The 14,351-nt window shown below is 64.3% G+C and overlaps 3 protein-coding genes across 3 annotated transcripts in view; all 3 read left to right on the forward strand.

Annotated features, from left to right (window-relative positions):
• The window catches only part of CHLRE_01g046250v5 (uncharacterized protein), an 8,632-nt gene extending 3,992 nt beyond the window's left edge, over positions 1-4,640 (forward strand). The window contains exons 2-6 of the mRNA XM_043058890.1: positions 221-410; positions 1,011-1,211; positions 1,419-2,579; positions 3,031-3,093; positions 3,471-4,640. Of these exons, the coding sequence (XP_042928810.1) occupies positions 231-410; positions 1,011-1,211; positions 1,419-2,579; positions 3,031-3,093; positions 3,471-3,722 (1,857 nt within the window). The 5' untranslated portion in view covers positions 221-230 and the 3' untranslated portion in view covers positions 3,723-4,640. The remainder of the gene's footprint in view (positions 1-220; positions 411-1,010; positions 1,212-1,418; positions 2,580-3,030; positions 3,094-3,470) is intronic.
• A 374-nt stretch (positions 4,641-5,014) lies between these two features.
• CHLRE_01g046800v5 (uncharacterized protein) lies at positions 5,015-8,970 on the forward strand. Its single transcript, XM_043058898.1, has 7 exons — positions 5,015-5,094; positions 5,196-5,351; positions 5,733-5,853; positions 6,010-6,136; positions 6,629-6,719; positions 6,979-7,129; positions 7,460-8,970. The coding sequence occupies exons 3-7, from the start codon at positions 5,834-5,836 to the stop codon at positions 7,590-7,592; spliced, it is 522 nt and encodes a 173-aa protein (XP_042928811.1). The 5' UTR covers positions 5,015-5,094; positions 5,196-5,351; positions 5,733-5,833; the 3' UTR covers positions 7,593-8,970.
• Positions 8,971-9,078: 108 nt separating this feature from the next.
• On the forward strand, positions 9,079-14,028 carry CHLRE_01g046850v5 (uncharacterized protein). Its single transcript, XM_043058899.1, has 7 exons — positions 9,079-9,839; positions 9,984-10,053; positions 10,405-10,517; positions 11,177-11,239; positions 11,731-11,811; positions 12,247-12,305; positions 12,651-14,028. Exons 1-7 carry the CDS (start codon positions 9,801-9,803, stop codon positions 12,805-12,807), a joined length of 582 nt encoding a protein of 193 aa, XP_042928812.1. The 5' UTR covers positions 9,079-9,800; the 3' UTR covers positions 12,808-14,028.
• Positions 14,029-14,351: the final 323 nt, after the last annotated feature.

Genomic DNA, 14,351 nt, shown 5'->3' on the forward strand with positions numbered 1-14,351 from the left:
AGGGGAGGGGAGGGCTGTGCGCTTCAAGTGATTGATCGGCGCTGTTGCGTGTGGGTACGACCTGCAAATGCCGGGTGGCCAGGATCCTACGCACATGCACACACGAACACACATTTTCTTTAGGTAACCTGCGGCCGTAACTCTACATCTCATACATTGTCCTGTGCGTCTTGTTTTTCATGCGTTAATCCTCTTTTTGCCCCCGCTCTGTGCCCCACAGGCCGGAGGTGATGCGCGGGCGTGTGGCGGGCCCGGCTGTGCGTGTGTGGCACTGCATGATGTCGCGGCTGCTGCACTGCGCGGCGCGCTACGCCTCGCTGCACGCGGCGGAGTGGGTGGTGGGGCAGGTGCTGCAGGAGAGCCTGGCGTGCCTGGCGCAGAGATACCTGCTGCTGTGCCCCAGCGCCCAGGTGGGTGCGGGGAGGGGTTAACGTTGAACCAATCCCGTAAGGAAACAGTCGCGCGGTAAGGAGATCTGCAGCTGCATAAGCGACTTGTTGTACATCACCGTATGTAGTTGGGCGGGCTTGGGCAGTGTAGGGTCAGGTGGGTGGGTGGGGGGCGGAGGTTGGGGGGAAGAGTGGGCGGGGGTTGCAAGGATTGGTACAGGTGTGTAGTAGACAGCAGGTGTGGTGTTGCGCGTACCGAGGGGGTGGGCGGGGGTGGGAGATTGGGGGAGTGGGTTGTAGATACCAGCCTGAACCCGATGCAAGAGAGCGTGGGGGCGTAACTGATCCCAGTCCCAAAGAGACGACCCCCCTTTTGCAAGATGGGAGAGTGGGGGAGTGGGGGAGGGTTTTCCACGGGGGAACGCCTGGTTTGACGTACCGCCTCGAATCCCCTCCGCCCAAACATTGTGACCTAATGCAATCATCCCATCCTTCGGCATGGCGTATGTCCCCTTCCCCCCCTGCATCCTCCCTCATTACGCCACCCGGTGCATCCTGTACCGCTTTCCCAACCATCCTTGCAACCGCCCCTCTCATGACCCGCTCCCCACCTCCCGCCAGATGCTGGACGAGTTCGTGGCGGACGCCGTACACGCCGTGTCCACCGTGTTCTTGCTGTGCCAGCCCATACCCATACGCGCGCCCGCGCAGCGCAACATGGACGCAGAGGACGCCGCGCCGCCGGGAGGAGGAGGCGGCGGCGGCGGCAGCGTGGCGGCGGGCGGCGCGGGCGGTGCCGCCGCCGGCGCGGAGGCAAGCACGGTGCGTCACAGGCCGCGGGCATGCGTGGATGTGGATGTGGGAAATGTCGCTGTCACGGCATTGTGATACTTGTATTGTGTATGCTGATGTCAACTTGAGTTCTGAAAAGCGCAGCACTGCCTGTTGACTGAATCCACCCTCGCCTACCCCACCCGCTGCGCTCCCACCCATCCAACCCTCCCCACATCGCCAAAAACACCCACACAGGCCAAATCGCCGCGCAACCTCGGCAGCGGGACCCCCCGCGCGCCGCCGCTGGCCCGCGCCGCCGCCTCCGGCCTGGGCGGCAGCACCGGGGACACGTCAGCCAGGGCGGCGGCCGCCGCCAACGCCGCCGCCAACGCCGCCGCCGCCAACGCCGCCTCGTCCTCCTCCGGCCTGCATGTCACTCGCAAGCTGCGTGTGCCGCACATGATGGTGAAGGCGCTGGCGGGCGCCGCACACGAGTTGTTGGTGCGAGCCGCGCTGCTGCAGCTGCCGGCGCCGCGGTTAGAAGCCATTGCGGCGCGGCTGCGGCTGGCGCCGGAGGCGCCGGCGGCGGCGGCGGAAAGGGAGGAGCGGGCGGGCGGCACGGCGGCGGCGCGTGTGCACACCGACCCAGATGGCGGCGCCAGCCCGCGGCAGGCGGTGCCGCCCGTAGACGACGGCGCCAGCGGCGGCGCCGCCAGCGGCCCGGGCCCAGTGGCGGAGGGCACCATGCTGCCGCCGACCGTGTCGGAGCTGGGAGTGACGGGGCGCACCGGCTCCGCCACCGGCGGCGCGCGCCACCGCCTCGCCGCCACCACCACAGCCACCGACGCCGGGCCCGCCGCGCCGCCGGCAGCAGGGCCGGCGGCGGCCCCGGCGTTGCTACCCAGCCCGGGCGCTGACGTCAGCGCGAGCCGCGTGTCTGCACCCGACGCCGCCGCCGGCGGTTTGACGACGCTGCCCATGCCACCCGTCGGCGCCGTCGCCGCCGGGGCCGCCACCGCGGCGGGTGCGCCCGCCGCCGGCGCGGCGGCGGCGGCGCCGCCGCGCGCCGCCGCGGGCGGCTTCGCCCGCTCCGGCGGCCCTCCTCCACCCATGGTGGAAATCCCCGGGTCCTTCGGCCGCCTCCTCAGCACCAACGACAACACGTTTCTGAGCTCCGGCGGCATGGCCGGCGCCGCCGCCGCCGCCGCCGCCGCCGCGGCGGCGGCCGAGGTCGCGGAGGACGCGGCCACGTTGGCGCACTGGTCTAGCTGGTTGCCTGGCGAGGTGCTGCGGTCGCTGCGGGGGCCTGAAGAGGCCATATCGCTTACGTCGGCCTTCTTCGTGAACCAGCACATGCCGCTGGGGGACCGGCTGGTGCCCAAGGACAGCACGGACCCGTGGCGCCGGCACCCGAGCGTGAGTGGCCGGGGGGGGGGGGAGGCAGCTGCCGCAAAGCGGGGCGGCGCAGCAGGATGCGGGGGTGGAGTGGGGGGGGTTATTTCAGTCCAATCCCAGAAGAAACCATTGCCAACCCAGAACCCATGGAGCGCGGAGGAGGGCATCAAGCAGTGTGCCCTGTGCTGTGGCCCCGCTGCTGAATACTCATGATGTGATCACTTGGTTTCATTGATACTCGTGACAAGATCACTTTGTTTGATTGCTTGGACGCCAAACGTCCGCCCTTGCCTCTTGGCCCGGCCACACCTTGCAGCTTACGGCCTTCGTCTTGCATGGACGGCTAGCCCCCCTCCCGCGTCCATGCACCCTCTTCAATACACACACACACACACACACATATACACACACACACACACACACACACACACACACAACCCCCTCCCTCCCCCCCACACACACGCGCACACAGGCGCAACGCGACATGTGGCTGCGCTGTCTTGACCACCTGGCCGAGAGCGCCAGTGCTGACCAGGTGGGGAAGCGGGGCCGCCGCCCATAAAGGAGACGGAGTCGGTTTACCGCATCTCCAGTTTGAAGGGCCGACGTCCGCGGGGAGGAGATAGGGGGAGCAGAGCACAGTGCGGAAGGAGGGGCATCGGTCTGCACATTCTAAACATTCATGTGTAACCGATGTTGTTGGACTGCTTGCCAGCCCTCTGTGGGCTGTGTGTCCGCGCCGCATACAGTCTGGGAACACACGAATACACGCACACACACACACACACACACACACACACACACACACACACACACACACACACACACACACACACACACACACAACACACAATGTCTTCCCCTACAAAGCACAGGACACAGAAACACAAACACACTCGCATGCACGCGCAGGTGCTGGAGGCGCTGGCTCGGCGGCACGAGCTGCACGCCAAGACGGGCGCCGAGCCCAACCTGGCGCAGGCGGCCCTGCAGCTGGAGCGGCTGCGGCAGCAGGCGGCGCAGGGCGAGGAGGTGGGGCCACAGCTGCTGCAGGCGGCGGAGCAGGCGCACAGGGAGGCGGCGGAGTACTGGGACGGGCGGGGGCGGGTGCGGCTGATGGCGCAGCGGCTTGGGCTGCTGGCGGGGCAGCGGCTGGGCGATTGAGGACGGCGGCGGGGGCGGCAGGGGTGGGGAGTGGGGAGTGGGCGAGGTGGGCCAGGTGGGTGAGGTGGGTAATGGTGGGAGGGTGGATGGGGAGTGACAGGAAGGCAGGGTGGTGGGTAATGACAGGAACGCACGGGATGGGTGGCCCTCGAACCGGGTTTAAGATGTGGTCGGACGGGTGTTATCGTTATAGGCAGCAGGGCATGTTGAGGGGGACAGGGGGCCGTGGCTGCTGCGGGTCGACACCGAATGGTCATCGTGCCCCAGCCGCTGATTACTGCACGAAACACGGGGGAAGAAAGGGAAGGCAGCATGAAAGCATCGAATGTGTGAGTCAGGGGCCGGGCAGGGGCAGGGGCAGCGATTGCCCCCCTGATGTGGCTCCGGGGTGTCTCTCGGACGGTGGGATTTGAAACAGTATCATTTGTGTGAAATTGTGTGCTCCGTATGTTGGTTGGTTGTATTTGAATAAGTTTGTGCGTGTTTTGGACGTTCCGACCTACTCCCTTGCCTACTCCTTGTGAACCGCACCGTGAGCGGGCCTCGGACCACACCGGACTTGTCAGCGGCATGAGTTAGGACTGGCCACGGCGCGTGTGTGTTCCTATGCAGTTCACACTGCACTCCGCCAGTGCCAGTACCCAGTGCAGGCGCATGCAGTGCAGCTCTCGTTATAATGGAGTTGCGCTTGTGCAGCAGAGCCCACCAGCCTAGCACACTAGCCCATGGGAAATGGGGGAGGAAGGACGGGGCGAGCAGCAGTCAAGGCTGTGGCGCTGTGATCATACGACCCGGGGCCTGGGGTCACAGGCTCACAGCGCAGGAGTTGGGAGTCAGCCGTGCTGGACCCGGGGGCCAGGACAGGGGCAGCGAGGAACGCGGATTACACGGTCGTCGGAGGCACAGAGACGTTGTAGAGCAATGCAGCTGGTGCCGCTGGGCGACTTCGTGGCTGAAGAGGGCCGCTATCTGACAGCCCGCGACAAGGCGCCGGAGACAAAGCGGAGGAGGGGCGGCGGACACCTGTACGTACCGCAGAGGGGGGATTACGGGAGCACGTGGCAGTTGCGGATCCAGGGCACGTGTTTGAGGGGGCCACGTGCAACCGCTGCCGCCCACGGAGGGGCTGCTGTAGGTAGTGCTCCCAACACCATGCACTTTTGGGCGGGGAGTGGGAAGCCCATCGCCGTGAGCGTGGGGGAAGTAATCCGGGATGGCCACCGCTGCGGATGAAGGATTTGAGGGGCCATCAGACCACCAGGCCGTAATTCCGGTTCCATCAGCAGATTGTTCAAGCGAGCCGGCTCTTATCGATTTGATGAGCTGGTACAGCGCACGGAACGACAGAGCTCGCGCTCGGTGCTCTACGAAGGTGACCCTAGTTGACTGTTCCTTCCCGCTTGACAAATCCTTCCGGGACCCGGGTTTGACGTAACAATTTGCTTACGTTTATACACGTTCCTGACTGCTCAGGCTTTAGCTGGAATGACCGACCCAGAGAATGGGCTTCTCGCCCCGCTGAACGGAGCAGCGGAGCCAGACTGCGCGGGCGGGGCCTGAGCTATGCCCCCGCTGGCAGTACGTCGCCGTCTCGCGGAGCAGGCTGCAGCTCAAGCTGATGCTGACGAGGTGCGGTGTCGAAAATTTGGCTGTGGCCCGAAAAAGCTGCGGTCGCACCGGGCTTGCTCTTCCCTGGGCGATATATGCAAGTCTCAAAGGGCTGTGTGCGGGAGTGGGTGCTGCGTTAAGCGCTTGCCTCACCGGCGTTACGTGATAGCTAACCCGGCGCCCACGTTGGACAGCTCGCCTCTGCGGGCGCAACCCCGAGTCCCCCCGCCGCGCTTTGCATGCATCGGCCCACCAGCAATAACTTTCGCGCAGTCGACGCGTGTTCCATGTGGACAGTTCGAGCCCTTGCCCCCGCGCAACAACCCCTGCCTCGCCTGTGTGCTCCAAAACCCCTCCGCTCAACCCTGCCCTCCCTCCCCCTCCTCCGCACCCACAACGCAGGTCGCGTCCGAGTTGTCGGATGACGAGCTCCCGGATCAGAAGAGCCTGGCCTCCTCCATAGCGGCGCTACTGCTGGTCCTGCCCGCGCTAGTGGGCAGCTGATGTTGGCCCCTCCTGCTGGGTGAGCTGGGGTGGCAGCTGCGGACTCGAGCTTGCCAAGCTTGCCCACGTGGGACCCGGGCCAACCCGGCAGACCTACGCCGAAACTCTCTCATTGCATTGCGCCGGAGTATACATTCGCTGAATTATTCAATCCACGCCTCGTTTGTCCCCGCAGCTGGCTTTATGGGAATTACTGCCACAGCAGGCGCCAAGGCTTTCTCTCACACGTTTTCTCTAGCTCTCACCGCCGTCATCCTGACCAATCTGGCCCAGTACACGGCCTGGAAGGGATTGTCACACGGGTGCGTGGCGTGGCGTGGGGCGGGGCATGGAAGGGGCTATGACGTGGCGTGACCGGGGCTACGGCTTGGCGCGGAGGGGGCGGGACAGGGGCGGGGCGCACAGGGAAAGGGGGATCCGCTGCCGTATTCATGTGACGCGGCTGCAGCTGGCGCTTGTTCGGCGGGGGGCGGGACCAAGGTCTGTAGGACACAAGTGAAGAACTTGGCTGGTTGGTGAGGTTGTCCTCCTGCGGACCTGTCCAGTAGGAAGCTAGGATACGCTAAGACGCAGCACATGGATGCGGGCAGGGGGGACGAGAGGCCGCACGGCGCTCCTTGGATCAGGAGGATTACCGGGGTCTTGGGATCAGCAGCTGAGGTCTAGGCACGGCGAGAAGAGGAATGCCAATGGGTAAGTGGTCGCCGCAAGTGTTGTCGGCGGGCGCTGACCCCTCGTCCCATCCACCCATCCACCCACCCGCCCGCCCGCCCGCCCGCCCCTCCCCCAAACAGCGGCACGCACTGGCACCGCTACGGCCCGGCCTACCTGCTGGTCGTGGCCACGCCGCTGCTGCTGGCGGACCTCACGCGGCACTCGCTGCAGGTGCGGGCGACGAGCCGGGAGCTGGGGGCTGGGGAGGGCCGAAGGGGCGGGGGGTCCTTGAAAGACCGGGGGGGAGGGGAGGGGTTACATTCATGATTATTTAAGAAGTGAAGGCGTAGCCAGGTACAGGGGGGAGGGGGTTGACTTCCCAGTTTCCGAAAGGACCGTCGGCGCGAGGATGCAGCGCATGACGACATGCACCCACACATGCGCACGCGCTCTCTCAAACAAGCCCTCGCGCGCAACCCCACACGCACAGGACGCGGGGGTGTGGACCGGGCCGTCCAGCCGCATGTACCGCGACGACTGCAGCCCCGTCACCGGCCTGCACGGCTTCTACTGCCTGTCGCTCACCGGCTGGGTGTTCTCCATCTTCTGCACCTACACCGGCTTCGTGCTCATGATTGTGTGTGAGTGGGGGCGGGGCGGCCGGGCGGGCGGGTGGGGCGTGCGTGCGTGGAAGTCTTTTGCAATTCACCTAGGCCAGGCTGCCCGATGGATGATCCAAGGCGTATGTGTGGGGGTCTGGGTGTGTGCCGGGAAGCGAGCGGAGTGCAAGCTCGGGCACAGGCGGCATAGGCGCATTCGGCATTCCAATGACAGTGAGGCGAATGGGGTTGGAGTGGATGCTTGCGGGTGATAATGCTGCCCAGCGCGTTTTGGAGTTGGATGTTGTAACCCGTCACTTACTACTGTACTTCCGCCTTTCCGGAACTGCTACCTGCCCTCCCCCCCTGCAGCGGTGTTCTGGAGCTCGAAGATCATGCACAAGCTCCGCCACGCCTGGCACCACATCCACCTCGCCCGCCGCTAAGGCGCGTGGGGCTGGAGCCGTGTGCACGTGAGCGCACCGCGGGCGCAGTGGGTGTGTGACTATTCATCATGAGGCGTAATTCAAGGAACAGGGCGATGGCAGCAGTATGGGGGTTGCTCGAGAGGCGCGATTCATGGCTTGCTGCTTTTATGCGATGTTGGTCATGCGAACAGGGGTTGTTGGCATTGCTGCTGTCGCCTGCGTTCCTTCTTCCTGGGAGCTTGTATGAGTTGGCAGGGTATGGCATCGGGCTCAGCGTGAAGAGTGAAGCTGCGTGTCAAACCCCAGGAGAGTTGCGGCCCCTGCCCGGGGGCTGCACTCGGGGGAGCCACGTCAGCTGATGTGCCGCCGTTCCCGCCGCATGCCCGTGAGAGAGGCGTCTGGCATCGGGCCAACGCTGTGGCATGCGGGGGACGCGGCCGCGCGTGCAGCCTAGATTGTCATACCACCTCAACTTGAAGCACTGGGTTGCCAAATTTGAGCGAGGTGTGTGTATTCGGACGGCATGCCAGGCCCATAGGTGAGCTTCATCAAAGTTCGGGACCATTGTAACGAACGGGGGAACGGAGGAAAGACGGCGATGTGCTCTACTGGGTCAGCAAGGTGAGGTGGAGGTGGAGGTTAGGTAGAGGCGCGACGGCAGAAGAGGTAGGCCACGTTTCTTGTGGAGTTCACAAGTAAGGGAGAGCCTGGTCACAGACACTGTGAACACGTGTAACATAGACTTTTACCAGTGGTTGGGGCGGTGGCGGCGGTGCAGGGCCTGGAGACGGCGGTGGCGGCGGCGGTGGCACCGCGCCTGCCTGCCTGCCACAGCAGCGGCCACGGCGTTGGGCCCGGTGGTGGTGGCGGCACGGGCGGCCCTGGGCCCAGCGGCAGTGGCGGCGCGCATGTTCGGAGCAGAGGGGGCGGGCAAGGCCACGTGGAGGAGGACAGCGCGGCGCCGCCTTCAAAGCGGCGCCGGCGCGCAGGTTGAGACCTGCCGGTGTTGTCTGGTTAGCGACCTGTGCTGACGAGGATGGCGTAGCGGGCAGTCAGCTGCAGCGGCAGGGGTGTTTTCCTTGCTGTCTGGTTGGCCTGCTGCCTGCTGCACTAGTGCTTGATAGCTGGGCGCGACTGGGCACATATGGCGGGCGGTGCCTGTACAAACCGACCCCGGCTATGTCCGGGAGATGAGGCTAGTATCGGAACCTTCGGCCTCAGACGGAGGACGTGGCGTGGCGGCACAGCCCACTTTTCCCTTGAAAGGGAGAGCCACCTTTTCTTGTTAGTGGTTGGCCCAAAAGGTCCTGGGACGGGCCGTGGCGTGAAGCCCGTGGATGAGTGTCCAATCTGTGAGCGCCGGCAGTAGCACGTTTTGTTTTGTTTTTTTTGTTTTTGGGCTGAGCCCCCTGAGCGAAGCGATCCAGGGGGGGCGAAGCCCCCCAGGATTGCCCCTGTCCGTGCCTGCCTGCCTGCCTGCCTGCCTGCCTGCCTGCGTTGACAAAAAGTGCCAAACTGGTGCAAACCGCGAGCGCCACGGATTATAAATTGCTATTCCCTATTGTAGAAAAATAGGCGGCAGGGAAAACTCGGCTGGAGCGAGAAGCGACCTCGCGAGTCCATGGACATCTTGACTTTCGCGAGGTCGCAAGGAAAGCAGCCCTGTCACGCGGATTCCACAAAGGAAGAGTTGCCAACTTCAAACTTCCCCTTCGCACCCTTGTAGCCGTAGCACAGGCCAAACAATTCTGAAGTCCGCCCAACCTTGCCCGTGTTAGGGGTGTGGGCCGGCTCCCACACCCCTAACGTTCATAATGGTTAAAAATAGCACCCGTAAGGTGTCGCTGCGAAGCGTTTGCAAGGACGAGGCAACGCTCGCAGCAAACCGAGCCTGTACAAACCGACCCCGGCTATGTCCGGGAGATGAGGCTAGTATCGGAACCTTCGGCCTCAGACGGAGGACGTGGCGTGGCGGCACAGCCCACTTTTCCCTTGAAAGGGAGAGCCACCTTTTCTTGTTAGTGGTTGGCCCAAAAGGTCCTGGGACGGGCCGTGGCGTGGAGCGTGGATGAGTGTCCAATCTGTGAGCGCCGGCAGTAGCACGGACCGCTTGAGCTCCTTCGCCAAGATAATTCATTTCACACATATACCCCACCATCAGCAGACTCTTCGCTCCTGTTGACTTGCAGTGCGACCGCTCGCCTTTCACGAAACGACGCTGACACAATTTTCCTTCTTTCTCCTCGACGAAAGCTGAAATTTAGACTGCCACGAATTCATTTGCAATGGCGGTGGACTTGGGGAGAATTCAGAAGGAGCTGAAGGTGTGCTTGGCGAGACCTGCTTCTCGAATGTCGGTTCGCAGCGCTGCGGTAACAGGCCGCAAGGAGCTACCCAGGTGCATCTTATGACTCTGCGCCAGCTAAAATGTCTAGCCTGCGCTGCTTTCGTTGCCATGCGCCGAGCAGGAGATCGAACGTGACACGGCGTCTGGAGTAACGGTGCATTTGAAAAACAACTCGCTACAGCACTTGACAGGTACATAAAATTGGGCTTTTGGGTCCGGATTGGGTCCCGGGACTGGCCTGCTTCAGCGCACCCCACGCCTGGTTCCTGGCCTCCCCTCCGCTAGCCCCAGCGCGTCTTCCTTGTGCCGACAAAGGGACCCGGCGTTTTCTGGGGATGAAGGGGAAGGGAGTGGAGCCAATGCACCAGCGCAGCGGCTCATGTCTAGCTAGGGGGGCTCCCCGCAGCCGCACGCGCTCCCCCCGATCGCCACATGCAGCCTCGCCCCCGTTCCCCGACCCGTCCTAGCCGACCCGTTCCACGGCCGCTTTGCACCCCTCCCGCCACCAACCACGCTCTCGCTCACACACACGCGATGCACAGGCTATGTGCCCGGGCCAAAGGACACGCCTTACGAGGGCGGGCTGTTTGCGGTGGAGATCAACCTGGACAACGGTTATCCCTTCGTGCCACCCAAGATGCGGTTCATTAACAAGGTGGGCGTGTGGGTTTGAGGGCCGCGAGGCCCAGGCGGCGAAGTTGGGCGGCACATGCAGCCGGCGGAGGAGGAGGAAAGTGGTGTGTCGCAGGATGGGCGGGTGGGTGTGCGGCATGTAGGAGAGGTTGTGTGATGCCCCAAATGGTCCCCAAGGCCGTTGAACAAGGAGGGGCGGGTGGTGCGCGTCGGTTCCAGTAGGTCAGGGGCTGGGATGAAGTGAGACCGCCAAATGTCAGGAGTTTGACTCGGAGGCCGAAGAGTGAGGCGGGTCGGATGGGGTGGGGGGCAGGGGGAAGAGGGGGAGGTGGGAGGGAGACAGGCAAGCGGTGCAAGCGTCTGCCGGGCCTTGCGTGGGAGGGGTCGGGACTTGACACGAACACACTGCCCGGTCATGGCAGTGTGATGGAGTCGGGCGGGAGACCCTCTGTGGCGACGACACCTCCCTGCAATGGACTCGCGACTGGCAGCATGCTGGGAGTGCGGTGGGTGGCAGCTGTGGGGTTTGTGGGGCCGCAGAGGCTCACTCACATCCGCCCACCCGCACGAGCCGCGCCCCTGCCCTTGCCCCCGCCCCCGCCTACCATTTTCCTCTGCTAATCATGTATGTACATGTATGTGAGCAACGCTGCCGCCTCCGCCTCCCCGCCTTCTCTTCAGGTGTGGCACCCCAACGTGAGCAGCCAGAGCGGCGCCATCTGCCTGGACATCCTCAAAGACCAGGTGCGTGTGTGTGTGTGTGTGCATGTGAGTGTGTGTGTGCCGTGTGCGTGTGCGTGCCGTGTGCGTGTGTGTGTGTGCATGTGAGTGTGTGTGCGTGTGTGTGTGCATGTGAGTGTGTGTGCGTGTGATGTGTGCGTGTGCGTGTGTGTGTGCGTGTGCGTACCGTGGCATGACTTGTTAGGAGAAGGCGCCGGCGGGGGAGACGGGAGGGGAGAACACAGGTAACGTGTGCGAGTGCTTGTCAGGAAATCGGATCTGGCGGTTGGATCTGGGCATCTGGCGCGCAGGTCTCCGGTTCAGGCGCTGCAGCTCCACGGAAGGACACGGCCCTGCCGACACACGACCCACCCGCGCACCAACCACCCGCGCACCAACCACCCGCGCACCAACCAACCACCTTCATCCGCTTGCTTACACCCAACCACCTTCATGCGCCCGCCTGCACCCACCCACACCCGCTCTGCCCCCTCCCCCCCGCCCCGGTGCTGCAGTGGAGCCCTGCCCTGACGCTCAAGACGGCGCTGCTGAGCCTTCAGGCGCTGCTGTCCAGCCCGCAGCCAGACGACCCGCAGGTGAGGGGGTGAGGGGGCGAGGGTGCCGCCTGCCTGGGGGGTGAGGGGTGGGGGTGTGAGGGGGCGTGCCGCCTGCCTGGGGGGTGAGGGGGGCGTGCCGCCTGCCTGGGGGGTGAGGGGGGCGTGCTGCCTGGGGTGTGTGGGGGGTGCCGCCTGGGGGGCGAGCTACTGAGTGCCCGAGCTGCTAAGGACGGACCAAGGATCAGCATGACACAACTAGTAAAGCTACACCGGGAGAGGGGCTGTGCCTGCTAGGGCGCGGCATCAGCACCCCGGCGACTGGTCATCAGGGTGTAAAGTTCGTGCTGTGCAATACTCGCCTGCTCACCACCGCCCTCGCCTAACCTCGTATGCATGGAACGCCTCTGCCCCCCCCCCCGCCTTGACTTCTTAAATAATCATGAATGTAACCCCCCCCTGTGCCGGCCTGTTTAGGACGCGGTGGTTGCCAAGCAGTACATCAGCGACCACGAGACCTACAAGAAGACAGCCAAGTGAGAGGGCGGGGCCGGGCCGGGTGGGCCGGGGCGGGGTTCCAGGCATGACTGGTTGTGTGCCGCGGGCGGGAGTGGGGAGCTGTTGAGCGGGGAGGTGGCTGGGGGGTGGGGTAGTTTTGTCAAATTCCAAATGGGGGTTCAAGGAAGCAGGGCCTGGATAAGCACAGAGCACAGAGAGTCAGCCCGTGAGGAGGCGCGGTTGGTGCCTCACAGCTGACACACCTCACGTCCACTCACCCGCACACCTCACACTTCACGCACACCTCACACTTCACGCGCGCCTCACGAACACCTCATGCACAGCTCACGCATACCTCACACCTCACGCGCACCTCGGCTCAGGTACTGGACGGAGGCGTTCGCCAACCCGAACGCCACGGCGCCCGAGGAGAAGATCGCCAAGATCGTGGAGATGGGCTTCGACCGCGCCGCCGCCATATCGGCACTGCAGGAGGCGGGCGGGGACGAGAACGCGGCCCTGGAGAAACTGCTCGGGTAGCAGCGCGGCGGCGGGTGGGGAGGTGGCGGGGGTTGGGTGTGCAGCGGTGGCGGCGGCGGAGGGGGATGAGGAGGAGCGGTGGAGCGGTGGCGGAGCGGTAATGGTGGCAGCGTGGTAGCAGCAGCGCCCAACCTGAGGGCGGGAGCGGGTGAGTGGGAGTGTGAAATGAGTTTGGATGGAGCGGGGTGGAAGTGGAGTGGGGCGCTGGGCTGGGGGAGGTGGAGGTGGTGGTGGGTGGCCGGGGCGGGGCTGGCGTGTGCTTGCAGAGGAAGGGCGGGACAAGGAAGGTGGCGTGCGCCCGTATGTGCCTGAATGGCGGGGGGGCGGATGTGTGACGGCGGTGGCAGCAGCCGCTGCAGTAGCGGCGTGGGGATTCACGCGGAGCTGTCATGAGGAGAGCAGGTCATTGGCAACAGGAAGAACGAGGCAGGAGGCCAAGCTGTAGCAGAACGCGCCCCGCAATCCTGGAATCCACGGGGACAGGTTGGGGGCAGCAGCTAGCCGCGTGCGGAGCGGCAGAAGCAGCCGAGTGAGGCTAGGGTGGCTCGAAGCAGGCACACATGACTGGTGCACTTTGCTCGCCCACGTGCTGCGTGTCGGGCATGCGGTCATGGGGCATGGGCGGGTAGGAGGCACATGCGCTGTTGTTCCGGGGGGGTAGCCATCCATGGGATGGTGTGTATCAAATATGAAGTGAAGTGCCGACGTCCAGAGGTACAGCGGGCACACGCGACGCATTCCATACCGTTGTTTCGCCAGCGGCAGGCACCCCGGGGGGGGGGGGGTTGCAAGGATTGGTACAGAGAAGTGTAGCGAAGTAGACAGCAGGCGTGGTGGTGCGCGTACCGATGACCGAGGGGGGAGCGGCGGACTGGCTGCAGGTGGCGAGGCCTGGCTGGGTCTTGAGCGGTGGCGGTGAGAGCGTTCGTGTGGCAGGGGTGAAGGTTTGTACCTGGCACTTCGTGTGGTGTTGCTCGCTGTTCGCACGCTCTACATCAAGACAAAAGCTGGACATGCAGGCGCGGGCTTTGTGACGCGGCTCATGCGCGGAGGCCGGCAATGGAGTGGTCGGGAAATTGCCATACTGGCATACCTGTGAGGCGCTTTCAGTCAGGTACGGGGCTGGGCACGTGTGCTTGCGTTGCCACGCGGGCGGCTTGCTGGGCTGGCTGGTGTAAGCCATTCAGCTGGCGGTGTTGGAGGCTGTAATACGGTAAGCTATGTGCACTGCTGCGGCTCCGTGGGGCGGACAGCCGTAGGGCGCAGCTGGCTGAGACTGAGGCGCACAGCGATGGGATACACCTGATGCACCTAGTAGTGTGGAGAAATTCACATGCACCTACACACGCGCTTGCTGGCTGTCTGGCGGCAGTCTTTCTGTCCCCTGTTCCGGTCCAAAACACACACAAGCTGTGCTTTTGAACACAAGTGTGGAGGTGTGGAGCAGCCGCAGTTGCAACGCTATCAGTTGACAATAGGCGGCAATTCGTCTCAGTCCACAGTCTCGTTACAACACAGGACTGCGCCAGCCTGCACACTGGGTG

This window comes from Chlamydomonas reinhardtii, chromosome 1 (genome assembly GCF_000002595.2).
Source record: "Chlamydomonas reinhardtii strain CC-503 cw92 mt+ chromosome 1, whole genome shotgun sequence".
In the NCBI taxonomy this organism is placed as follows: Eukaryota; Viridiplantae; Chlorophyta; class Chlorophyceae; order Chlamydomonadales; family Chlamydomonadaceae; genus Chlamydomonas; species Chlamydomonas reinhardtii.